At 40.6% G+C, this 26934-nt stretch overlaps 1 protein-coding gene across 1 annotated transcript in view; it reads left to right on the top strand.

Annotated features, from left to right (window-relative positions):
• The first annotated feature begins 4339 nt into the window (after window positions 1-4339).
• LOC126399664 (rho GTPase-activating protein 27-like) overlaps window positions 4340-26934 on the top strand; it is a 43431-nt gene continuing 20836 nt past the window's right edge. The window contains exon 1 of the mRNA XM_050059811.1: window positions 4340-5179. Within this exon, the coding sequence (XP_049915768.1) occupies window positions 4394-5179 (786 nt within the window). The 5' untranslated portion in view covers window positions 4340-4393. The remainder of the gene's footprint in view (window positions 5180-26934) is intronic.

The following is a 26934-nucleotide window of genomic DNA, read 5'->3' on the forward strand; positions in this document are numbered from 1 at the left end:
AGTATTGTTGCTGACCGTGTCCATCCCTTTATGACCACAGTGTACCCATCTTCTGATGGCTACTTCCAGCAGCTTTGTAACGCACCATGTCACAAAGCTCAAATCAACTCAAACTGGTGTCTTGAACATGACGATGAGTTCACTGTACTCCAATGGCCTCCACAGTCACCAGATCTCAGTCCAATAGAGCACCTTTGGGATGTGCTGGAACGGGAGATTCTCATCATGGATGTGCAGCCGACAAATCTGCAGCAACTGTGTGATGTCATCATGTCAATATGGAGCAAAATCTCTGAGGAATGTTTCCAGCACCTTGTTGAGTCTATGACACCAAGAATTAAAAACGGGGTCCAATCTGGTACTAGCAGGGTGTACCTATTAGTTATGAGTGTAAATGCAGAATTGAGGATTGTATTTGACCTGTAAATCCAGCAGGGGGCATACACACATGTGAAATGGTGAAGCAGAGCTCAGCTGACAGCAGTAATAGATATACATACAAACAAACACATAATATACAAACTGGTGCTTTTACAGTCTTAATGTTTTCTCGTGCCTAGCATCTGCTTAAAATAAGAACAAATCACAACTACATATCTGCTTTAATGTCAACATGCATTTATGTAACTGCCTCTTTTTTAAAAAACAAGTTTGTTACATTTGTAATATTACTGTGTTGTGATGTTGAAATGAATCATGGCCTCGCCACTCTTTCCAGTCCACTCCCTGTCAGTGAGGTGCCATAAAAAGAACGCATAAATATCAAGAATATGTTGGGAAGTATGGTTAAAGTTAGACTTCCCATTTCTTGCGGCTTTAGTGCTGTAATGTATCACCAGTTGCCTGTTTCAGTAGAGAAGCAGACACTCATGCAGAACAGGAAATAATCGCAAGCGAGCCGAGCAGAGACGCTGCAGTCTGAGCTCTGTGACTCCAGCTCTTCAGATACAAAACTGCTTCAAGGTTGTTTGACAGACGTCCAGTGACGGGAGACTTTTGGAAACACAATCAGGCAAGTTGATGGATTATGATTCACCTCAGGGTATGTGAGTACAGGATTTGATTTCTCTCATTGTTGAGTTTTTCTTACCTTGAAAGAGTATACTTATAAATTTGACTTACCCTTCCTTTTGTAAATGATTCTGAATCCAAATTCAATGTATCATGAGTTAAATCTAACTTGGAAATGAGTCCTAGCTTAGGAAAGTAATTTTTTTCCCATGTTAGCTATCTTTTTATTTTACGCATTTTCTTTTATCCTGCATTTTTCTATGAGTTTTACAATTTATATGAACACATGCTTTTATAACACATATAAGCTCATTTACACTTGTTTAAAATAAAATGTAAATGTTACTATTCAACAATATGGCCACAACAGAAACACAACATTTCAGCGTTCAGCTATTATACAGCTAAAATAACAGCTGCTAACATGACATTGTTTGTTTGTGTGTTTCTTAGGAGACAACAAAGAGCTGTAAACACTCTGAGTGATTCATGGATAAACTATAACCTGATAAGGCAAACTGAGATTGCCAGGTGACGTCGCACTGATGTGAGCTGAGGTTGGTGCAGGCTTCCTGTTTTGCGGCTAAGCGATTTCAGTCTGCTGCCTCAGTGGTCTGTCTGTCTGTAAGTTTAAGTTGACGCCGTTTTGCAGCGAATGGAAGAGACTTCCTGTCTGTTGTTGTGCACTGAAATAGAAGCTTTTACCTCAACTAGACTTAACTCCAATCTGAATTAAACTTTCTTGTAAGTCAGCATTCGGATGATGATTTCGCAGTGTAACCGTTACGTGATGGGTTCCACCAGGCACAGGGGCAGAAGGGGTCAGGGGTCAGTTTGAAGTGACTGTTAACATTTCTTGATTGACAGTCAAATTTGACGACTTTAACGAGACAAAAAAAGACGACAGAGATGTAAAATGACAACAAACTGATGCAAAACGACCACAAGGACACACAAAACGATTAATACTGATACTAATAGATTCACACTCTATATTTGCACTCTTTCCTACTTTGAGCCGCAACTGCTGCACGATAAATTCTCTCAGGAAAATAAAATTCAATTAGCTTATTCTATCGTATTGAATCGTATTGTATCGTATTGCATCGTACCGTATCAATTTGTATCTTATCTTAAAGCCACAGCGTGTAGGAATTTCTCCCATCTAACGTTGAAATCGTATATTGCATTCAAACAGATAGCGCACTCTAGCGCCTCACTGTTTCAAACGTGTATTGCAACAACGGTAGCCCCTGTGTACCAAAAAGCTATGATAACACTGATGAAACCATGTCATCTGATACTTTGTGGTTGGGGCAGGTGTAAACTGAAACAAACCAATCACGTCTTGTCTTTTGACAACTGACAAGTGGCTCAACCTCAACCTCATCCCTCTCCTCGCATCACTGCGCTGACAGCTGTTAGCGCCGCTTTTAGCTGTTAGCTGTGATTGCATTACATTTCTCCTTCAGCAGCTCTCTCCACCTGGGAAAGGCTACCCCGATGTTGACCCTCGTTTTTTGAATTCGCCGGTCACGTTGCATTTTTGATTCCCTTTTGCGCTTTCTTGGCGACAAGGATTCCGTCTCCCGTGATGAATTCTCAAGATGCCGGAACGTTATGGAACCCCCCCAGTCGACTTGCCCGCACAATGTACAAACAAATCCGAAATTCTCCTTTTACGAGAATAAGTCAGATTATTGGTGGAGGTAATGATACACCAATGATGACATAATTATGAATGCAGACATCAATTTTTGCCAATAAACAACTGCAAATGTTACACAATGTCCTTTTAACAAAAGCCGTTGCAATCATTCCTACTTTGAACTGCAACTGCTGCACATTAATTTCCCTCAGGAAAATACAATTTGATCCTCGTATCGTATCGTATCGTATCGTATCGTATCGTATTGTATCGTATCGTATCGTATCGTATCAAAAGTCAACTTTATTGTCAAGTCTGCCAAATGTACAGGCCATAGACAGAATTGAAAAACCATTTCTCCCACACCCTCAGTGTAAACATGTACACAAACAAAATAATAGAAAAAAGTGTGAAAAGTAAATAGTAAATATAAGTAATAAAATTGCAGTTAAAAAAGGCAGACATATGACAAACACACACGCAGCGACTTCAGTATGAGGGCAGTGAACGATTATTACCAATTACGCAATGAATCATTATTGTGCAAATGGAATAGATAGTGCAATACAGCTTCACAGGTATGTGGGGTAAATCTACAAATGTGGAAGTAAATGTTTCATCCACGGGATGAGTAATTAGCAGATGTAGTGAAACTGTAAAAAGGGAGTTCAGGTTGCAGTAATAGTCTGAGTTTGATGGAGGTGGAGGGGGGAGAGTTCAGCTTCCTGACAGCCTGCTGTGTGAAGCTGTTGCAGTCTGGTCTGGTCATCTTATCTTATCTCATCTTGTCTGGTCTGGTCTTGTCTCGTTTTGTCTCATCAAACAGATGCAAAATGACACCAAGTGATGCAAAGACACAAAACTGCTACAAAGAGATGCAGAATTGACACAAAAAGAGATGCTAAACTATTACAAAGAGACAAAAAACAACCACAATTAAATGTTAAATGACACCAAAACGACTACAGGGAGACACAAAATGACAATAGACGCAATACTACTACAAGAAGGTGCAATATTACTACAAAGAGACACAAAACTACAATAAAGCGATGCTTAACAACTACATTGAGATGCAAAATTACAACAAACAGAAACACAATGACCAAAAAACAACTATAGGGAGAAGCAAAATGACAAGAGACACAAAACTACTACGACGAAACACAAAATGACCATTAAGAGATTCTAAACGACTACAAAGAGTCAAAACATTATTACAAAAGACCCAAAACAACTGCAATGAGATGCAAACAAACAACAAACAGATGCTAAATGGCCACATAAGAGGTGCAAGACGACTACAGAGAGCTGCAAAATGACAACAAATGGATGCAAAATGAACACGAAGAGACCCAGAACAACTACAGTAAGATGCTAAATGACTACAAAACGACTACAGGGAGACACAGAACGACAATAAACACAAAGAGTCATTATAAGTCTGGGAATCTTGCTGTGTGATTTGTCTTATTGGGATATATAAACAAAAGTGACTTTCTGCTGTGTAAGAAGGGTGGGGTCCCTTCTGCTAACGCTGCATGTGGGTCCAAGGTGAAAAGAGGTAGCGTGTGTCCATAGGTGGAAGTGTGTGACAGCGAGCTGAGAGCCACTGACTGACATTTATGACTGCTTTTTAAAGGCCACACCAAATTCACGTTTCCTCTATTTGCAGCTCCAAGATGTTAACGCTGTATCCGCAGTAGCACAGAGGCCACACGGGTGCACCGGAGCATGGAGCTGGTGTTGGTGCAACATGCATTTGAGTACACAGCGAAGGATGGTCGCCTTGTGTCCATTAAGCCCAATGAAAGTTACATCCTGGTCTCCAAGACCAATGAACACTGGTGGCACGTCTGCAAAGACCAGAACGCCAAACCTTTTTATGTCCCTGCGCAGTATGTGAAGGAGCTCCCATCAGTTACTGAAGACCCTCCTAGACCTGATAAGCTGGATTCAGATGAGCGTGCGACTAACAGTAAGCCAGTGGATATGGCTAATGTAACAAAACGTAAAGTGACCCACGTATCAGCTCAGGATGCTTCACGAGAGACGTACAGGTTCTCCACTTTTGGTTTCTGTGAGAACATACCAGATGTGAAGACGCCCTGTGAGACTCTGAAGGATGGAAAAACCACCAGGAACTCCTCAAACAGTCAGGATAACATAAAAACACATGATTCAACAGAAGGCTGTTCATTTCCCTCTGAACCTCCAAATACTGACATCATGCAACTGTATACAAAACCTCATCTTGTGCCAAAGGTCAAAAATGGACAGTCAGAGAGCTCACTGCAGGATGATAAAGCACAACAGACTTTACATGAAAATGAGGATATGGACTTCCCTTTACCCCCTAGTTCACCCATATATGACACCATACCAGAGATAAACATCCCAGAGTTTGACACCTTTCCTGAGCCGCCTGCTCCTGTTGCTCCAGATGACACATTAAAGCACGAGCAGAAAAATCAAACCGCAGAACAAACTTCATCTCCAGATGAACCTCCCACTGAGCAGGTAAGGTTTTCTTTTTAATTTTACTTGTGTGTTGTTTTCATTCATCACTCTGTGCTGGTCTTACTCAAGCATGAGATCAAAATGTGTCAATGTGATTTTACAGCCAGCAGAGGGCGCAGTTTGATCATGTAAAACGGTGCAGTTACGCTCCAGTGAACAATTACTTTCACTTATTACAGTAAACAATAAACTTGCCCTTAAAGTCAGTGTCAGAGTAAAGATATGGATAAAAAAATAGACAAGATTAAGTGGGATATTTTTCAGGGACAGCTGGAAAGGTAATGTTCTCCACATAGGCAAAGAACGGCCCCCACATCTGCTTAAATTTCCTGGGAGAGCCTTTCAATGTATGTCAGATTTTTCTAAATGACTGACAATCTCTTTTTCCATTTCCATTTCCATTTCCATTTCCATCTCATTAATATTAGACGTCTAGCCAATGTTACAAAAGCTAAAAGATCTGCTCCAAACTTAGGCAAAGGCAACTGAGAGAAACAGAGTTGTCCTTGCATTAGGCTCCATAAGTGTCCCAGTTACCTTAGACGAAGTATTGCAAATCACAGTCCAGTAGTTATGCAGTGATGTACATGACCAAAACATATGTGCACGCGTTGCAGGTGTGTGATGACATTTCTCACAAGAAGGGTCAATGTTTGCACGCGTATTCCTGATTATATAATAGGACACAGGTTTGGACATGTAGATCATCAAAAACTTAATTTCCTGCATTCTGTTGAAGTTTCGAGCACCAATTTCTGAATTGTCTGCATTAATGTACAGTGTAAATGTCTTTGATTTTGTCAAAGCAAAAGTCCTCTGCTACTTTTGTGTCTTTATTCGGGGGGGACAAATGTACATGTACTAAATATTGAGGGTGATGTGTGTCCTGTGCCCACCCCTGTATTTAAATCATCACGTACCAAGCCAGTTAGTAGTAGCATTATTAGTGAAATGGAGATTACCTGTGTTTCAAGGGGGTTATAAATCTGTATCTAACAGAAAGGGGAGAGAGGATGTTATGACACACAGAGTAGTATTTTTCCAGATTCTTTTTAAGAATCTTTTATTTATTTGTTTATTTAAATAAAACTAAATTTCCCTCTACCTATCGACATATCCTCCTGAGACCCGAACTTTTGTTTGGACTGTAATTTTAATTTCTCCGAGCTATTTGAGATTAGTAGTTCTGATAAGTATAAAAAACTAAACATTATCAACAATAATAAAGTCACAGACACACACAAATTAAATTATAAAGTTCCAGTGTCTTCAAACAAGTACTTCCTAATTAACAGTGTCTTAGCTTGTTACTGTTGCTGAAATTGGTCAAATTTGTTGTCATATCAAACTACAAATAAAAAACTAATAATCATGAATAACCATAAACCATTTGATCAGGTTTTGGACCTTGTCCACTTTTGTGTCGGGATCGACTGTAAACTGACTTTGCAGAGATGGCTGCCATCTTGTTTTTACGTGAATTAGTGTATTGTGCTCTTACTACCACTAGATGGCACAAAAAAGTGTCCACGAACGAGGACAACGGGTCTAAGTTAAACAGAATGAAGAATAAGGTGCAGTAAACCAACATGTGATGTCCTCTCAGGAGGCGATGACACATATGACAGGGAGCTGTATGGCCAGAAAGTGAGGGACCCCTTTCATTTGTTCATGTGCACAGTGCTGCAGCAGAGTTGAAATCTCAGTCCAGCTAAAGTTATCATCATATAATGTCTTAACGGTTTCATTTCCTGCTCTCAGGAGAACCAGAGCTCATCTTACTTTCATTAGTTATTAGCATTTTTGTGGTGAAGCTCATTAAGTGTGAACACAATAAAGGGGATTTACACTTTGGGGTTCTGTGCAGTTTCAGTGGATGGGAATTTTGACCACTGGTGACAAATACATAACAACTAAAGTGTCATTTAGTCAAAGTTGCACTTGAGCCCAATACAAGTGAATGTACCACCACTGTTTTTATTGTTTTATTGATGAAATCCTGACTTTAAATACGCTCTTCCTGAAATATAAAACCTATGAGCAGAGCAGATCCATGTTGGCTTGAATTCATAAAGGTGTGAACTGAACACTACAAAATGTGATCCATTATATTAAAACCTTTATTCTCAAAGTTAGAGTTAAATTACTGCTGTTAGGTATTTTAATCTATTAAATGCATTACATGTTTTGTCTATAAAATCCTACTCCAAAAAGTCTGTCAAATTAATTTAGTGGAGAAAAAATATGCTACAATATTTTCCTCTGAATAGTATAAGAAGTATTAAATGGAGCTGGTAAAAGAAAAAGTACTTCAGATTTATACTACAAAGAATAATAAAACAATTTACGTTTGCAAAAAGAACCAAGAGGGATTTTCCACACACTCGTCTGACAAGAGTTCAGTGAGTTTACGGTGTGATCAAAACTGATGCAGAAGAATCAGCGATTGTGTCTTTTTATTCCACACATTGTTGTTCCTCCTTAAAACAAACAGCCTAAATTACCCACAATGCAGCTTAACCTTCAACAGTTTGTTTAGAGACTCAGATCTATTGTGCTAGAGGCAGCCACAGTAGTCTTGACATGCTAGCCGTGAGCAGAGATGAGGAACGGGCCACAGAGAGTCTGGTAAGCTCACTTCTTCTTTACTTCACACCGACAGCTTTTTCTTTTATTTCAACTATTAGTGTTCGACTATCGCTTGAGGTAAACTCCTTCTGGAGCACCAAAAGACTTTTTTAATGTAAATTTTTTTAGTATAAAAATGATAGCCAGCAGGACGGGACCAGGGATGGAACAGGTATGATGTTTTGACGACGTGTTATGTGTGTGATCACCACCAGGAGATTTAAAAAGCAGCTAGAAGCAGTTAGCAGCTAACTCAAAGAAGAACAGCATGTGGAAATGTCCACAAATTTGGAAGACAGTGAAGTCAGGGAACAGTGGCATAAGGTAGTTATAACAGGCCCCAGTGCACGCTATTATGACAGACCCTAAGACACCACAATCTGAGAAAGTGCTGCCAACACCTATGTTATGTGTCACACTAGAGGTCAGCGCTGTAGTGTTACACATCACAACCGCAAGCCTCTGTTGCTTCTGTGGTGCTGGCATGCTATCTGAAGTCCCACACTGGAGTGGCATAATGCTGCAGTTGTTTGGTTCTGTGTAAAACACACACACACACACACACACAAAGGCAGTGTAAAGAAGGGAGCTCGTAGCAGCCCTATTGTGTGGTCTCTGTGTTACCTGTAATTAATTATCTTACATTCACCCAGTGAACAACAACACTTACAATAATTCCATTGTCCTTGTGCCTGAGCAAATGGCATATTATTATTACATCATTATATTTGTCAGAAAGCTCGTGTGAAGTCAGAGCAAGGTGTCATTTGTCATTTATGTGTGTGATTTATATAGACAGTACAAGCTTTCATTTATTGCACATTCAGATACCGTAAAGCTTCAATTATATTATTTTTATTTGCCTAAATCAATTAAATCAACAGGCCCATATTTGGGACAGGCCTTTAATTCCTTCCACACAGAACTGTTGCTCAGTAAAGATCAGGAAATACAAACATTGTTTATTTAAACCAGTATGAATATTACTTGTATAAAAATCAGGCTTCAGATAATATATCAGTTATGAATCATTCATTTGATCTAGCTCCGACAGACAGCGCGTCAGAGACAGAGAGTTACAGCACTCGAGGATTACGCTACTCGGCAGACAGACAAAACTTTATCCTGTTAAAACAACACTCACAACTGGGATTGATTTTTTATGAAAACCCTTTTGGTTCTTTTGATCTGAGGACGCTTATGGACTAAAGGAATATCAGTAGCCCCTTTTACACTGCCAGATTTTCCGCCAATGTTGGGCCATTTTGCAGGCAGGCTGCGAACGTTTAGACACACAGAGCCAGATTGGCGAGTTGATCCGAGGTGCCCAATTTTCCACCTCGTAGGGTAGACATATTAGCACAACTTTTTAGGTTTATAAAGACCGAGGCAGCCTTCCACCACAGGAGGGGTTGTTGATGACTTGTGGCAGGAGCTGTTGCGAGCCACTGGCAGTGGATAAACAGGAAACAGCTGATAGCAGGAATTAGCGAGCAGCTAGTAGCAAGAGGGAACAACAAACCTGACAGACACTGTAAAGATGAGCAACTGGGGAGACAAGGAATTGCGCGCCCTCCTTGCCCTCGCAAACGAAGAGGCCATTAACCGTCAGATGACGGGAACAGTGAAGAACGGGCCGACTTACGTGAGAATCGCCGAAGGACTGACCAGCCGCGGCTTCCCTCCCACGTCACTGTTTACGTCACACGCTGAGCTACACGTTTTCTTACTTGCGTACGCCCCCCATTGCCCCGAAAAAGGCGCATTCTGTATAAACAAAAGTAGGCAGGTGGCATTTTGCTGCACTCCCCGATTTTGTTTTTATACTGCCAATGTTGAAAAAAGACTGATTGGGCTTTCCTGCAAATTTGCACAATTCCTGTTTAAAAAGGGCTGATGACTTACAGGGTAACTGAGGAATCGACACATAATTTGACGAAGCCAACAACCCGCTTGAGAACTTTAAAAAGTGAACTGCTTGAGAACCAGACCAGGCCTCTAATCAAGACAGGCGTTTATTTATCAGAATGTGTAGCTACACCGTGCTAGTAAAAGGGGACAGGGCGTTTAATTAAGACAGGGCTTTTAATTGAAGTTTTAGGGTAGTATACTATATAGTTGTACTTGCTTATAATAAATAATATAATGGGAAACAAGTTTTCTCATTTTGAATTGGCCCCCCAGACCCCCTGGTAGATTTGGTCCCCTCATTGCTGAATTCATGGGTACACCCTTGACAAACACAGTAGAACTTTTAGAGACTTTTTAATCAGCCTTTAATGTGTAAACTCCCCTTTAATTACAGTATCTAAGTACATCTACTTGATTACTTTCTATCACTGATGAGAAGGGTTTGATTTGATCAGATTTTAGACATCTTAAGACTGAATCACTTGTAGATTTTCACACTTGTTGCAGAGAAAGTCCAGACTTGGATCACCGTATTGGTTGAGTTCACAGTATCTGTGCCAGCTCATCAGCATATGAATAGCCGGCCGTCCCCTTCATGCCATTTCAATGGGCCAAAAAAGAGGTGTTTCTTGAATACCTCGGTTAAAGCAGCTGATTCAGGATCTCAGTTTTGGTCAGCGAAAGTTTCTGCGGGTGTGTGTGGTCACTTTCCCCGGGTATGTATACTTGAAATGATCTCTGAACATGCTGTCGGTTGACTTGGTGAGGCGTTCAGGAAGAGCTGGAGCTTTGTAGCGTGTGTTTCAAACAGGAGGAGGGTTTGTTATCAGCTCTGGGGCTTGTAAAATACCGTGTACAGCCAATGATGTAACACGAGAACAGGTTACAAACAGGTAGTGTCGGCTGGGTGACTTCTTCCGAGGAGAGGAAGGAGTTAATCCGAAAGCTGCCAGCCACTCCCAAACCTCCAGCTGCTACCTGGTTTCCCCAGCACCGGTGACGATCCTGGGAATTGTGATTAACCGCACCGCAGGGAAACCATGAAACATCTGCGAATATATATCTCGTCTAGCCTGCTTACCTGTTGGATGTAGTTTGTTGAATATAAAGGACAGAAAACTTTGGTTTCAGGTGAGTTTCACCGCCCTTGTCTTTTGCACCTGTTGCAAGGTTACAAGTTGTGAAGGAGAAAGTGTGTGATGTCTTTCTGTGTGTGGCACTTTGAGTCATGTAATGGCTGCAGCCTCTCCCAGTATACCCAGTGACTGTGTGTGCATCCTAACACTGTAATTACCAGTTTGTTGTTTTAGTGGGAGGTTTCTCTTTGACTTGAACACAATCAGATATATGAATTCCTGCATACTGGTTATAATTTGTGTTTCTAGTTCTCCTCTGGGAAGCATGAATGAGCCCCAGAACTGTAGACGTGCCAGGACCCCTCAAGTGCATTAATTCTCACCCCACAATGGAGGGCCATCTCCATGGTGATGTGAGGGGGTCTGGCCTGACTCCCAACAAGCAGGGCTTTAGAGCTTTTAGTGCCAGTCCTGCCATGCAGTTGGCGTGTGTGTGCATATGTAATGTGCAGAACTTGCAATTAGCCCCAAATGTAGGTCACTTAATATCCAGGGTATGCAGGCTGTTCTTTGGTCTCAGCTGGGATATTAAGTTTAGTAAGTGGATGACAAATCCAGTTGGGATTGGGAAGTTTGGTTATAGTTAACTTTGCAGGTTGCAGGAAGGCGTACTTGACTGCATATTCAGACCTGTTTTGTTTTGTGGTGATGTTTGTGGCACCAATGTGTCTGTACTCATGACAAGAAACTCTCTTTAGCTCCAGAATGAATATTGAACATGTCATGTCCAATAAATCTTTCATAACTTAAAGGTACAGTTCACCCCAAAATCAAATATACATATGTTTCATCTTACCTGTAGTGCTATTTATTAGTCTAGATTGTTTTGCTGTGAGTTGCCGAGTGTTGGAGATATCGGCCGTAGAGATGTCTGCCTTATCTCAAATATAATGCAGCTAGATGGCACTTGGCTTGTGATGCTCAAAGTACCAAAAAAATACATTTTGAAAAGCTCAACAGCAATGTCTCTTTGCAGAAATCATGACTCGGTTACTCAAGATAATTCGCAGACCTTGTTGTGAGCAGTTTCATGTAGGAACTATTTTCTTTCTGCACCTGCCAACCGTATCATTGCAAGCATCTACTGCTAGCTAACATTGCACCTCTGAGCTAGCTAACATTACAGCTCAGCCAAGGAGGACGCCATTAATGTTTACATCTCACGCAAGCCCCCAGGAAGTGCCCTGGGCTTTGAAGCCAAATTATTTACTGGCCAAACAGTGGGATTATAACTTTGTGTCCGTCATGGGATGCAGTTGGGCGCGTCAAGACTTTTCCCCATAGTGAAAGAGATGTCTGTAAATCAGTAGATACTTTTTTTTTGCCATATTTTTACTTTAGCTTTTAACACAAACACAAAAACAAAGTAGCCACAAGAACGAGACCCAGCTCTCCCAGACAAAACGTCTAAAGCACACAATATATTGAATACATCTTAGTTAGAGAAAGCAAAATAAATACCAATTAAAAGAAAAAACAAATTACAGTTTACTACTAAGTAGAGGATGAAATGAGAACAAAACAGGAGATATCGGTCAGAGAAGGAAAATAGATAAAGAAATAAATCAGTAATACTAATAAAATAAAATACCTCACCTCAGTATTCAGAAATATCACTTTGCAGTGGATACATTTTTTTTAGGGGTTTCAACCCATGTGAATTGACGCGTTTCACTATCAGGATTTGATCCATTAACTTCAATAACATTTCGAAAGTATGGAGGAGCCACACAATCATTTTTTACCCATTCAAGTCAGTGGAGCGTTAAACTGGAAGTCTGTAGAGAGCCTGCTGTATGGGTCCAGCAATGCGGAAGATCTGGGTAATTTTATACTTGGGAAGTCAAATGTGTTTTGGCTTCATGAGCCACTGAGCAGCTTTCTCAGAAATGACTGGGGCTCTGCCTCGAATGCTGTATCCAGTTGTCTTTATACATCCATGATCACCTGCTGTCACAGGCACGAGCGTCCCACCCATGAGTAGATGCACACCTCCTTCTGTACACATGACATCTATCGCTCTGTCCGTCCTGGAAGAGGGACCCCTCCTCAGTTGCTCTTCCTGAGGTTTCTGCCATTTTTGAATTGTGATGTTGGGCTTTATAAATAAAATTGAATTGAATTCCTTCCTCCTTCGGCTGAGCTGTAACGTTAGCTAGCTCAGTGGTGCTAGGTGAGTGAGCTGTAGATGCATGCTTCCTTCTGTGCAATGATACAGTCGGCGGTTGTAGTTCGGTAGAAAGAAAATAATTGAATGATTTCTGGAAAGAGACATTCCTATAGATGTATTTTTTGGCACTTTGAGCACCACAATCCGAGCACAACCAATTTCATTATATTGGAGACACTTGGCAGCTCACACCAAAACAATCTAGATTGACAAATAGCACCACAGGTAAGAGGAAAAATATGTATTTTGGATTTTTGGGGGATCTGTCCCTTTAGAGTTTAGACAGTTATCACATGAGATCCACTGTCCCATTGATCTTTGGCAACTAAAACATTGTGACCCTCTTGTTTGTCCTCTTGTGCACATTGCAGCATGTAATATTTTGGCACTTAAACTAAACATTTGAGCCGGTTCTTCCATATTTTGAGAAGAATTGGAGGAACTAAAGCTCCATTGAGAGCGAGAGTACAATAATTCCTCCCGCCATGTGAAACAGACCAAATCAAATGCCAAAAAACTGCCCCGACAGGTAGTGTGAGAGTGTCGTCAGACCTCTCTGTGCATGTCTGCCTGACAGAACACGTGTCCATCAGGTGTATAAAGACAAGTGCATGTTGCTCTCCGGGCCTGGTCAGGACGAGCTTTTCGTCTTTACCATTCTTTGGCCACATTGTATCACTGGGAACAGCCATGTTTTGCTGTTTAACCAGAAAGTTAGTGGGGATGAGATCCGTTCTGTCTCAGCCTGGGCTTGCACAGACAGCCTTTACGTCACACAGGTCTGTGCACATATTTCATTTGAACTGTATGTTCTGAATGCACCTCAAATAAGATGTGTAGCTGGAGTGTTTGCACTTCTCATGTGTTCCCGTTACATTCAAGTCACAGAGCTAAGCATCAAGTTTTCTTTAACTTTTCTAACCTTTTGGATCACAAAATGTTCAGTTTGTTGCCTGATTAAATTTTTTTTTTTTTTTTTTTTTTTTTTTTAAATATCTCAAGTTGTGATTTGTATTCAGGTTGGCAGGTGTGACATACAGTACAGCAGCAATACTCAACTTGCTTTGCCCGGGGGCCACTCTGACAGGAGGCAAGGGGCCAGTTAAGAAACAAACATTAATATTAATCAGTATATATAATAAATAAATTGCCTGTTTTCAAATTTTCAACATTTGCTGTTCTCATTTATCTTTGCCAAGAGGCAAATGACGTCTCAGCAGCTCTGCACAGGTCAGGTGTACGCAGGGGTGTTTCTAGGATTTGAGGACATTCAGGGCTTAGCCTGGACCTCTGTCGGGGGGGTCCATTTTTTTTTTTTTTTAAAAATTAACAAGCTGTATTTGAATGCTTTTTATGCACTCTGGCACCTCTTTTTAAATTCAAAGTACAAAACAATTCCCAGTGTGAATTAACTTATTTTCATTGTAAATTAGGAGCCAAATTTGGCCCGTGGAACATAAGTTGAGTAACACTGACATACAGGATTCTTGCTCATTTGGAAAACACAAGCAAATATTAAGATGTTATCTTGTTTTTCTATGTAAATAGAAAATAAACATCAGTATATACCAGGGGAAAGCAACCTGCGGCTGTGGAGCTGCATGCGGCTCTTTAGCCCGTCTCCAGTGGCCCTCTGTGGCCCTCTGTGGCCCTCTGTGGCTTTCACAAAAAATGATATGGAAATGAATAACAGTTATTTTTACGACATTTTAATTTTAGATTTTCATTGCTGTAGGGCTTTTTCCAGTTGTAAAAATGTGTAACCCCTACACTCAATAAAACCCCATTCTGTCAACTAGAGTGTGCATCATACGTCTATGACCTGGTCCCTTCTCCCAGATTTTGGTGAGTTAGTTAGCAGTGGAGTCATCCTCCCTAGGCTGGCTATTGATTCCAAATCCAAAAAAGAAAGTCTCAGAGGAAAACAGACAACTTAATAGCGAGCGGAGAGATTTCTTTGTGACTGCGTTATCTTTATTATAAATCACAAGTATGTATTAAAGCTCCAGACAACACCAAAAAAAGCCAAAAATGACTCTTCTGATAGCAAAGGTAGCTGACCCCTGGTATGTACCAATACAACTGATAATAACATGTTTAATTTTGGTTAACGTTATATAGATTGAGCAAGGAGATTGCTGTGATCGTCTTTGATTGTGCAAGTAAATACAGCGACAACTTGTAAAACAAGTCAAAAATAATATTTTTTATATCATGCAACTAAATATTTTGTTTATTCAAATGACTAGAAAAGTCTTTTACCATTCTTGAAATACCTTCAGAAGAGAAGGTTGTGTTGTAAAACGGGCTTTTTCTTTCAAAGATCACTGGGTGTTTATTTTTTAGGAAAAATCTGAAGCTTAGCTCTGTGACTCAGATGTAGTGGCTTTTACATGAAAGGCTCAACTGGGGCTAAGGCGGGCTTAAGAGCACGTTTCAGAAATATGTTTATAAACAATATGATTATTGGGTACAGGATTGTAAAGTAGTGCTCACGCCCAGTATGCAAAGCACGAGAAATAGAAAGCAGAAAGTCTGCATTTTTCTTGACTTTTGCTTTGTCTCAAACCTCCTCGAGACAGCGTGCAGCAATGATCTAAGAAGTAATGTAAAGATACAGCTTGTTTTTGTCAAGAGTCGCATGAGTCATATGCACAGGAATGTCTTTGTGTCATGACTATTTGTAAAATGTTTTTGTAAACTGTAGTGACGCGCCTGGTTGCAGTGATCCTATTGTTTGGTACATCCTATCTTTAATGGTGCTTTGCTGCAGAACATTTCCAGAACCAAAAATCACAACTGAAGTCCTGAATTCTGCATTAAAAGTGTCTTTAATTTGTTTGCATGCAGACTGTTGATGTCAACTTGCACCTGCAACTGAAAGTCAAGGTGGCACCTTTGCAAAAGAATGGGGTTTCCATTTACAGTTGCCTCAGGGAGCATTGCAACAACAATATTTCCCCTCCTACACCAAAAACACTTCACCTACAGAGCAAGAGTAGGAGAAATCTGACAGGAACAAGCAATATCAGCAGGTTTTGCACGGCGGCATGCAGACCTGGCCTGACGTGCAAAGATAAGAACGTGATAAGCTGATGGATTCCACATTGGCCATTTCTGGAGTTATCCTGGATTCTGGGCCATGAGGAGTGTGATGTAAGAGGAGGTGGAGCCACATTGATTCAATAGCTCAACTGTGTGCTTTGTGGCGTGATTTGGGCCCCAATTTGGTGCTCCATTGTTTGATTGGATGAGCGCTAATGTGGTTAAGTAATCAAGCAGATTGCTGCTTCATGCATTGCTGAGGGCAGCGAGTTGTCTGCTCTGCAGTGAAGGATGGAAATCAAGCTGGAAAACACTGTTTAAGGTCTAAACACACTTGTTTAAAGGTAGTGTTATTTACAAAGATATATGAATCTTCCATGTTAAAAAAAAGTTAAATACAGTTTTTTATGTCAGAAAAAACTCTGAAAGATATCCTTCAGCAGAATCTCAAAAATAAGTAGGGATGCATAGATTGTAAAATTCTGGGTTGATGTTTTGTTGTTGTTGTTGTTCTTTTATTCCCCATTTTTGTGTCAGGGAAACAAAGAAAACTACATTATAAAAAAGTAACTTAACTTACCTGTTACTCATTTTTACTGAATAGAGCTTGAATGCATCATAATGTAGCTGTTAGCTGTTAGTGGCTGTCGGCTACTTAGAACTAACATTAACTAGCTCTCCTGCCAGTGTCAGCCAGGCACACAGGAAGTGCGCCATAGTGGCAAAATTTCATAGTGGTCAAACAGTGTGCTTTTATCTGTCACATGATTAGCTGCTGCCCAATAAACTTACGTGGCAAAAGAGAAATCTATAAATCAGTAGATACATTTTCTGAGCATCACAACCCCTGTGAAATGACTTGTTTTACTATCAGAATTTGGTTGCAAAACACGAGGCGCACCACACTGCCTTTTTCTAAATTGAATGCCACTAGTAAAAATATTTATTGTTGCCAGGCAGCCACCCCATCACGTCCTTACCCTAACCTTCCCGTGTAATTAATCTCCCGTTTTTGTATTTTTTGATTTCACAGTAATTAGTAGCTAGTTCCTAAAATGTTAAGGCAGAGGGTACTTGCTGTAGCTCTGGTTGAGGGTGAGAGGCTGTGAGTAAATAGTTTGTTGGGCACAGGGAAACGGAGATGTGTGTGGGTACATGAGACCCTAAAAAAGAGGGTGGGTCATGGGGAGTACCACTAGTTGGTCCAGGAGCTTCTCCTCCATGATGTTGGCTATTTTCAGACATATTTTAGGATGACTCGGGGGCAGTTTGACAACCTATCTATCTTCAGGCCGTATAGCTCTGAGCATCCAGTAACAGCTACCACCAGTTTCTCCTCCATTGTTCACCAACCGTAAACTTGTTGTCGTGACCACCGAAGGCCCGCCTCTTAAATCATCCAATTGGACAATGGGAAAAAAGAGATAACGTGGGGCGTTTTTCTGCTCTGAGTTGAAGTCTTTTCAACTTGAGTTCAGAGCGCTCACGCAAAAACGCCAGGCGCCTGGAGTACAGAAATGCGAGGTGCGTAACAACGCAAAAATAGCAAGCAATAAGCTTCATTCTCATTAAAAACAATTATAAAAAGCCGCCTCCAGCTGATAAAACAGGGCCTTATACATCCATGATTTTAACATGGATTTGTTGTTCGTAATGTAGCACTATCGGGGAAAAAATAGGGCTTGCGGTAGTGAGTCTATTCATCCTGAGGGCGTCCCAGGAAGATCTTTGATGACAGGAGGCCGTTAGTTTAAAGCCCTGCTTTGTAGCCTGCACAGAACTGATGTGACACGACCAAAATCATCAGCCACTGGCATCACTGAATGTCATCTTATTTGCCAGTTGCCCGATGGCAGTCAACAAGGCGAGTATCGGTGCATTCCTAAAATTCAGATACAACAGTATAATCCTTTCAAGGTTTTTCCGAGGCACATTTGAATGGCAAAGTACCCTCTGTCTGGGCACTACTTAATGTGAAATGGATGTTCCAGGAAGCATTGATTCACAACTGGCACTTCAAAAGCAATCAACAAGCATAGATGTAGCAACACAAGCCTCAAACCTTATTTTGAGATTAACCCTAGCCCCCCAAAACCTCCACAAAACAGCCACAAATTGCCCTGTTGTCTGCAGACTGGCTAATGTTGCCCCACGTAGAGGGAAGTGATGGTGGAACAATTGGCCTTTAAACCAGACTTCCTGTTTCAGACTTGTGGACTCGGCAGTTTTAACAACACAATGTCTCATCAGAATAGAAAAAGCAGCTCTCCCATTATTATTGTGGGAAAATATTGCTTCCCTTTTTTTCCCCATTAGTGACCTCCTGAAGTAGTAGAGCGCAGAATACTGTACACGTTACAGCAGCTGCTGCACTTGTAGGTGAAAACATGGTCGTTTTTAGCACCTTTCTTGTTCTGTGACATCTTTTTTTTAATATAACCCTGAACTAAAAGCCGTGTACTCCTTAAAGAAAGTTGTTTCCATGACGACAGCTCCTTTTTTTTTATCATATAGGGGCACAAAAGCAGGAAGTAGGTTGAAGTCACCTGCAGAGTTAATGTAGCTCCCTCTAGCTAACCCTCCTCTCTGACTTGTTTTCATTGTCTGCTTTTGGCTCATAGCGCGCACAGACAGTTACCCTCTACCCCCCTACCCTGCGCACAGGAATTCATGCATATGAACACACAAACACCGACACTCACCCACCCACACACACACACACGCACACATGCATCTCACCCAGTCCTCACACAGTCCCTTCCTGCTGCTATTGTAACAGAGCTCACAGTTCTCCTTTCTATCTGGGCTGCAACTGTCACAGCTGCTGCGAGAGGAGGATGTGTGCGTAAGGGTGTCGCCTCTCTCTCTCTCCCATCACAAGTTCATTGAACGTGGTCACACGCTTTCAGTTCAGTGCTTGCCTGTGTATTTGGATTTATGGCTCCTCTAAAGAGAATGATATAAACATGGTGGAGATGTACTCCAGGGTTTGGTCAAGTCACGGGGCCAAGCGGGGCATGACTCTGCCGGTGGTTCCTCAGGTAGGTGATTACAGCGACATTAAATTAGCTTTTATTGCTACGTTGTAAAATTTAATTCTCTGTGGCCAGCGTGCTTTATGTGATAACATGTTTTGATGACAGTTTTGATGACAGCCTTGCTTCCTGCTTTGCGTAAACATGGCACCTCTGCACTTGTTTCTTTTCCTGTACTGAGTAAAGTGGCATAAATAGCGAACTGACAGTGCTGAAGGCTGATGATTAAAAGCTCAGTCGCTGTGAATGCCGGTGTTAATGTTCAGTTTGGATGTTAAAGTCTCTTACAGTTCATTTCATCTGAAAGTAGCAGTGGGAAACTCTGTATTTGTGCGTTAAGGTCTGAATTTGACACTTTCGTTTGTTGACATCTGCCTTCGATGAGTGTTACAGTCAGTTTTCTGTATATCACCATGACCAGACCTGAGAACAAGTGTTATAGTGTGTAATATCCAACTGATTAGAACGACTAAACATTTTAAAATGGTGCTCAAAATCTTCTATGGTCAAGACAACAGCCATTTTTTCTGTAATTTAGGCCATCTCTGTGGGAGAACATGTGAAAGTGTTCATCTGAACACTAACTAAGGTATAGGACCAGTGGTGGATGAAGTATTCAGATACATTACTTCAGTGAAAGCACCAGAACATTAGTTTAGAACTTATCCCTTACAAGTAAAATCAAGAATCTAAAGTCAAACATGTATTAAAAGCACAAAAGTAGAAACAGTGAGTGATATATTTATGCATGGTATTATTAGATGGTTAATTATCTATCAATATGTGAGCAACATTTTACCGTCAGCTGGTTTTAACTGCCTTATATAAAGTCATTTATTTCATTAATTCCCATCCTCGGGGTCCAGCCCCTCCTGAGGGCACACAAGGCTGACTGTTAGCCGGCAATCAATAGCCATTTTTACTCAGAGATCATTTCACTATGAAGTCCCTTCTTTACGCTGCCTTTGCATTTTTACACAGAGTCAAACAACAACGGCATCGTGTGATTTTAGACAACATAGTAGCAACCTGGAAGCAACAGATCGTCTGCCTCTAGTGTGACATAAACAATAATAATGGCATAACAATCATCTTCTGTCTCTGTTCTGTGGCGGCGGAGGATATGAGGCTCCTGGACCTCATTGTTTTTCCAATTTGGCTGCTGTTCTCCTTCTTTTAGTTAGCTGCTAACGGCTATCAGCTGCTTTTTAAATCTCCCAGCGTTGGGTTGCACACATTTGTCAAAACCTGTCCTGTCCGTGGTCCTGTCTTGCCTCCTGCCCCTTTTACACAGGCAGTGTTTTGGCACTGTTACCACCTCTGCTGCTGGTTTAAAGGCAACTCTGTCATTTCATTACAAGATTGTACCTTTTATAAAAAATGGCAAAGCGGAATAACAGCACGAAATTCCCGCCTTGAACAGGCAGTGTAAAAGGGGCTGATGTCGGGCTGTCCGTGAGCATCTGTCGGCCTGGGTTTTGCAGTGTGTCCTAGAGATGCACTGATCCACCTTTTTCAGTTTCGATACCAATCCCGATGCTGTGGCTTTGAGTATCAGCCGATACCCGATACTGATCCGATACCATGGTTGACCTAAAAAGCTATATACCTTTACATGTAGAACAGAAAAGACTAGAGGCATCAGGCATTGATGACTACACAGTTCTTTCCTAAGATAAAATCAAACAAGATGGAACAGATTAATGCAGTGATGAACAGAAATAAACAATTGTGCAACAGCAGTTGAAATAGTGTGAAATACCTCCACACAGCAGATTCTCTCCTTCACTCCGTGACGTATGACGTAGCTCGCGTCGCAATAGATTTAAAGGCAAAGGATCGTCTGAGGTATAGGTTGCATTTTCCGATACCCGATCCATCTGTTTTGATGATATCAGGGCCGATATTCGATCCAGATATCGGATCGGTGCATCGGTGTGTCCCGCAAGATTATTTTTTTAGCCACTGAGCTCTGTAGCATAAACATTCGTAATTGTTTTTACATAATTGTTACTGGGGCACTGTAAATATCCTTTGTTCTTTCAACAGCAGGTTGTGTTGTTAAATTGCTAACTGGCTAACTAGCATCTTAAAGCATCCTGTACCCTGTAAGTCCCCTGATTTCCCTTTTTGAATGATGAATAGAGACTACTGCTGTGTACTGGTATGGAGAGTAATGTCCTCGCAGGCAGGCACAGAACATATGTGCTGGCTGGCCGTTGGCTGTAGTCTATGCGGTGTGTTCAGGGGCAACTTTTTGGCCAAGGCACAGGCAACGTGAGGCGACCAAACAGTGCAGTATGAATCGAAGAGGTCATGAGATGGTTAAGGAGGTGGGAAAGAAGAAAAACTTAGAGGAATTCAAGAATTTTTCCTTGTTAAACCTTTAAAAAGTCATTCAATTGAACCCATCTGAGAAGTTTAGGGGGGAAATGTCTCTTTGGTAGAACTGCTAACAACTCCTATACATCTTTTTTTTAAGATGTTGGAAAGTGTTTGAATCTTTGACAGTGGCTTGTATTTTAGAAAACACAGAGTTTGGCATGTCAAATCCTGAACTAGTCACTTGCTTTCAAATAAATGCAGTGGAATAAAAAGTACAATATTTCCTTTGAAAACATGGAGTGGTTGACTGACGTGCGCCTTCCTGTATTGAGTGGAATTCCCTTCAAAACGGCTGCAATCTGTCACATGTTTGCATCATATTGTTTGTTGTTGTGTATCTGTTTGTAAAGTTTTCCTTCCATTGCATTGTGGGCGTTCCAGCGTAGCTATTTCAGAGATCAATGATGCAGCTCTTTCATTTCCTCTGTCTGCCTCTGCGGAGCCGTGTTGTGTTGTTTGGAATCAATCTGTTTAGGGGTCAGTTGTCTGGCTGTCCGTATCGATTGCCTCGTGGTTAGATTGAGATCGATAAAGAAGCAAAGTCAGCAAAGTGATAACACTGAATAGACAGATAAAAAAAAAACCACACAGCTGATCGTGAAATCCATAATGTGAAAATGCTTTCCTTCCACTTATTATGCTTTTTACTCATGTTAACCAGTCTTATCTTCTCCTCGGCTCCTCAGCCAAACCAGGAAGAGGTATTTTTATTCTTTACTTAAAGGGTAATTTTGACATTTTTCAACCTGGATGCTATTTTATCATGTGTTTGCGTCTACGAGACTAATGGGCACAACAGTAGAAGACTGCTGCAGCCGACAGTGATGAAAAGGCTGCAATGTAACCACTGTGGGCATATTCACCCTCAATTTCCTCAATTTCTGACCATTAAAAGGACTTGTTTATGACACTGGCAGGCTGAGATTGCTATTATAAGTGTCTGGCAACATTATAGAAAAGACCCTACAGGGAAAGACCTTTTTGTTAGAGAGTAAAATCCTTTTTGTTTAACCAAAAACAGGCCCAAACGTCATCGAACACACCAGACTCCACTTAAGTAAACAGTAATTTTAGTGTATATAGAGGCAGCATATATTCACAAATAACTGGGTGAATTAAGAGTTTATTTCAACCAAACCAGAGTTGGTGATTGTTGGAAGAGTGGAAAGACAAACCAAGATGGCTTTTGTGAATTTTATTTCACTTCTGTCGACTCTAATTGAAGTGTGTGTTTACGATGATACAATTACTGTTAATTTAAATGGAGTCTGGTGGGTTTGGCGCGGCAATTTCTGGGCTGTTTCTGGTTAAACAAAAAGGATCTAACTCTTTAAAATAAAGGTCTGTCTCTGTAGGGATCCTTTCCATAATGTTGTCAGACACTTAGAATAACAATCTGAGCCTGTCAGTGGCAAAAACAAGCACCTTGACAGTGCGCATTTGCTCATTAACGTTACATTGCAGCCTGTATTCACGGCTGCAGGCTGCTGCCCTCTCTCTCTGGTTGTTCCTATTTGTCACTTTGACACAAAAACAAAGGATCCAAGCGGAAACAAACTGAAGTTACCCTTTAAGAAAAAGTAGTAATACCACAATATAAAAATACTGCAAGTGAAAGTCCCGCATTCAGTAGTATCATAAGTACTCAAACAGAAAATGGTTCTTTGATGGTGTTGTATTATACCTACATGTTGTATTACAGAATGATTATAACTCAAATTTTACTACTCTATAGACTGTTGGGCAGTTAAATCTGCAAATTGCCACATCTCTTAAAGACATTCCTGTGTATTATCACATCTTAAAAGAACATATTTTGTGTAAAACAAGCGGAAATTGAAGTAACAATACCGTATTTAACCACTTATTATTTTAAATTAAATTGTTGATTTGCTTTAAAAAGGAGTGGCCGAATAACTTTGAGGCAGATTGTGGCAAACAGTTATGAAAGATGAAACTTTAAATTTATTGCATTGAAATTAAGAAGAAAATACAACTTTCGGGACTCATTTTCACACAGTGACTTCATAAAAGGAAGATTTTGCACACCAAATGATGCAGTGTATTTTTGAAGTGGACCACATGTTCAAAAAAAAAAAAAATCCTCTAATGCAAAGTGACAAGTAACTCCAGCTGTCAAATGAATTAAGTGCAGTATTTGCTCCCTAAAATGTGCAGATTAACATCAAAATACTCATGCAAAGTACCTCAAAACTTCACTGAAGCACAGTGTAGGAGTAAATGTCTGTTGGTATCCTTAACATGTCTCGTCTTTACAGCACTGCACATTTAGCACAGTGATGAAAAGATGCAGCACAGACACACACACAGGTCTCAGGCCTTGGTAAATATAGACCATGAGCTTTGAGACAAGACGTAGTTAAGAGTATTGTCTGTAGGAGTGTAGTCTCTATGTGCCATCATGAAGGCATATAAAAGGCTCTGCAAGAGTGTCGTGGTGAGGAATAATCGCCTCAGTGAAGCACAGGTGAGAAAAGAGCAACTTAAAGAAGGATCACATTGTTTTTATTCTGGCAGGCGTCATTTCAAGTGTCACGCTGGGGACACTTTTCATTGCGTCACAGTTTCACAGAGCGCTGAGGACAGAGGCAGCCTTTCATCACAACTTCAGTCCTACTCGTAATTGACGTTCTTTAAACAAATTGTTAGCGATGAGCGGGTCCATTTTGCATGTCAGGTTCCGGCCGTGCAGCGAGTCAAATCATCTGCTTATGAAAGTAACATGACATGGAGGATTCAGCAGCTTCCCTCTATTAGACAGAAACTGAAAATGCACTTTGTGTTAGAAAAACTGGAAAAGGTTTTTATTTGTGAAAGGGCAAGATAATGGCTGATGATAGTGGTGAAGTGTAACCTAGTTTTTAGTTCTCTGCAGTTAGCATGTGGTCAGATGCTCTCATTTGTGTGGTAGATAATCTATATATATATATATATGTTTTTTTTAAACCTAGCATTCATTGTGGCATCCCATAAACACCACAGACTGGCACACGTTAGTCTGCTTTGGGAGGATCACTAATACAGACATAACCTCTGGACGTTACTTTGATATGAGAGCATTGAACTCTTGTGTATGGGTGTTTTTGAAATGTCTAGAATTAGGTAATGATCATATTTGCAGGAGAAACGCCTCTGTGGTGTGTGTGTTTTTTTCAGCTGTGGGCTACTTCCTGTGCTCTGGTGCTCTGTAAGATGCGGAAGGCTGACTTCTTAAGAGCTAAACTGCAAAGAGCAGTGTGCTGAAGGCTGGTACTTAACACTGCTTGATGCTGCTTTTATCTTGTTAAGTACAAGTTCACCAAGCACTGTCATTTTGGAGCTTGTTTTACTTCACAAAATATCTTTAGAAAAGCACACAGAGCTGGGTGATAATGAAAACATCAAATATCATTTCATTTTTGACCAAATACCTTGAAATGGAAATTGAGACAATATAGGGTTCGTGCACAACAACCGCAGTCAAGATAGCAACAAAGATAACAAAAACTAACTCATCTCCTATTGAGCCTAACTTTAGTGGATCATCTGCAGATACTCCACTTCAAAATGAGATTATACTTTTCTATGGATGTCAGTTTTGAGCCACGACGAAAGCCAAAATGTGGTCTGCAACACATAGTACGACTTGTTGTTTTTAGCCGGTTAAGAGGAGTGAGGAGTCAATAGCGGTATAAAACAGTCAATAGAACAGGTTTTTCAACATTTGTGAATTACCCTACCATCAGGAAGTCCTTGAGCATACAGCTAAACATGTGTACATGAAATATTAGGCTGATTGGTCCAGTAGTTTGCACACACACGATCGAACGCATGATCTCCTTGAGGCTGATGCCTGGCGGAGATAATTACATATTCCATGACCAAAGAAACATAAATAGAGTAATAGATGGTCTGTCTGTTACAGTTACTAAACAACCAATACTTATAGAAACATGAAAAAGAGATGAATCATACTATATAGTAGGGTTGTCACGATACTAAAATTTCAAACTCGATATCGATACCAAGGAAAATATTCAATACTCGATAGCATTTTCGATACAGCAGCAAAAAATTAAGAGGCATGTCATTTTTTAAATAAAGATCAGAACAGTAACATCAATGATAACAACAAAAAATCCCCCCAAAATAAATAACAACCAGAAACAAGATCTGTCCATACAAATGTATTTATCTACAGCCCTGTTTATTTTCTGTGCTTCTGGTGAATTGGCACCATATTTTCGTTGCTGATCAAATAGAGTTGGTAGTTTAGGCTCAGGATGCTCTTGTTTCTACCTCACTATGTGATCAGAGAACCAGGGGTTACGGGAGAAACCAAACGTTTTTTCAGCTTCAATCTGTGACTTTACAGTTAACATAACTTTTCAGACACACATAATTGTGTTGTCCTGTTAAACTAACATTGTCTATTAATATTACAGACGGGCATGACTGATAGTTTTCTGCTTAGCTCCCACATTAACGTTAGAAGTTATATTTTAGTTTGATGCTGTGTCCATCGAACCCGTCGTGCGCACCCGTCAGGCGCTGAGGTGGCGTGCACTGTTAGTATCGATACTTTTGTAAATTAGTATTGTATCCGGATTCAGCGTTTGAGTATCGATACTTTTCAGAGTATCGATACTTTTGACAACCCTACTATATAGTATGTCAGAAGAAGATTTGGTAACACTTTACTTGAAGGTATCTACATAACGGTGACATGACTTCCAGTTCCAGTTACTCCACCCATCATTGTGTCTTATATGATAAGGTGGGATGGGCACCTTTATCTGTGCGAAGAGATATGCACTGGCTACTTTTCATTTATAAAGTTTTGAACGGCAGCATGCCACCATACCTCAGCACTTTATTGAACTGGTCACATAGTAATTATTCTACACGTTCAACTGATTGCTTAATGCTCGATGTTCCCCGCACTAACACTGAATTTGGTAAAACTGCTTTTAGTTCTTCTGCAGCATCTTCCTGGAACATCTTGCAACGTACACTCAAACTCAACACAATGGTTACTATAGGCCAGTTTAAAACTATGATTACCAACTACTGTACTTTTGAATGTAACTGTTTTTAAAGGTGTTCGGTGTGTTGTTATTTGCTCGTTCTTTGTGATTTTTAATTGTTGTTTGTTGTGCTCTCGACATCATTGTAAATGAGGGCTCGCCCTCAATGATTCCTCGAGATTTAAATAAAGGTTAAATGAAAAATGAAAATGAAATGACACTGTCATAACTATGCAGGTAGAAGACTCGCAACACTGCAGGCTCTTCGTCAGGTCAGTGACGAAGACCTCACTGACCTGACGAAGAGGGCTCGAAACGTTGTCTTTATCTGTTATGTAATCTTAAGTTATTATGTAGTCACTTATTAAAAGAATTCTTCTACCGGGAGCTGCAGTGTTGCGAGTCTTCTACCTGCCTA

The sequence above is a fragment of the Epinephelus moara genome, chromosome 13 (genome assembly GCF_006386435.1).
Source record: "Epinephelus moara isolate mb chromosome 13, YSFRI_EMoa_1.0, whole genome shotgun sequence".
Lineage (NCBI taxonomy): Eukaryota > Metazoa > Chordata > Actinopteri > Perciformes > Serranidae > Epinephelus > Epinephelus moara.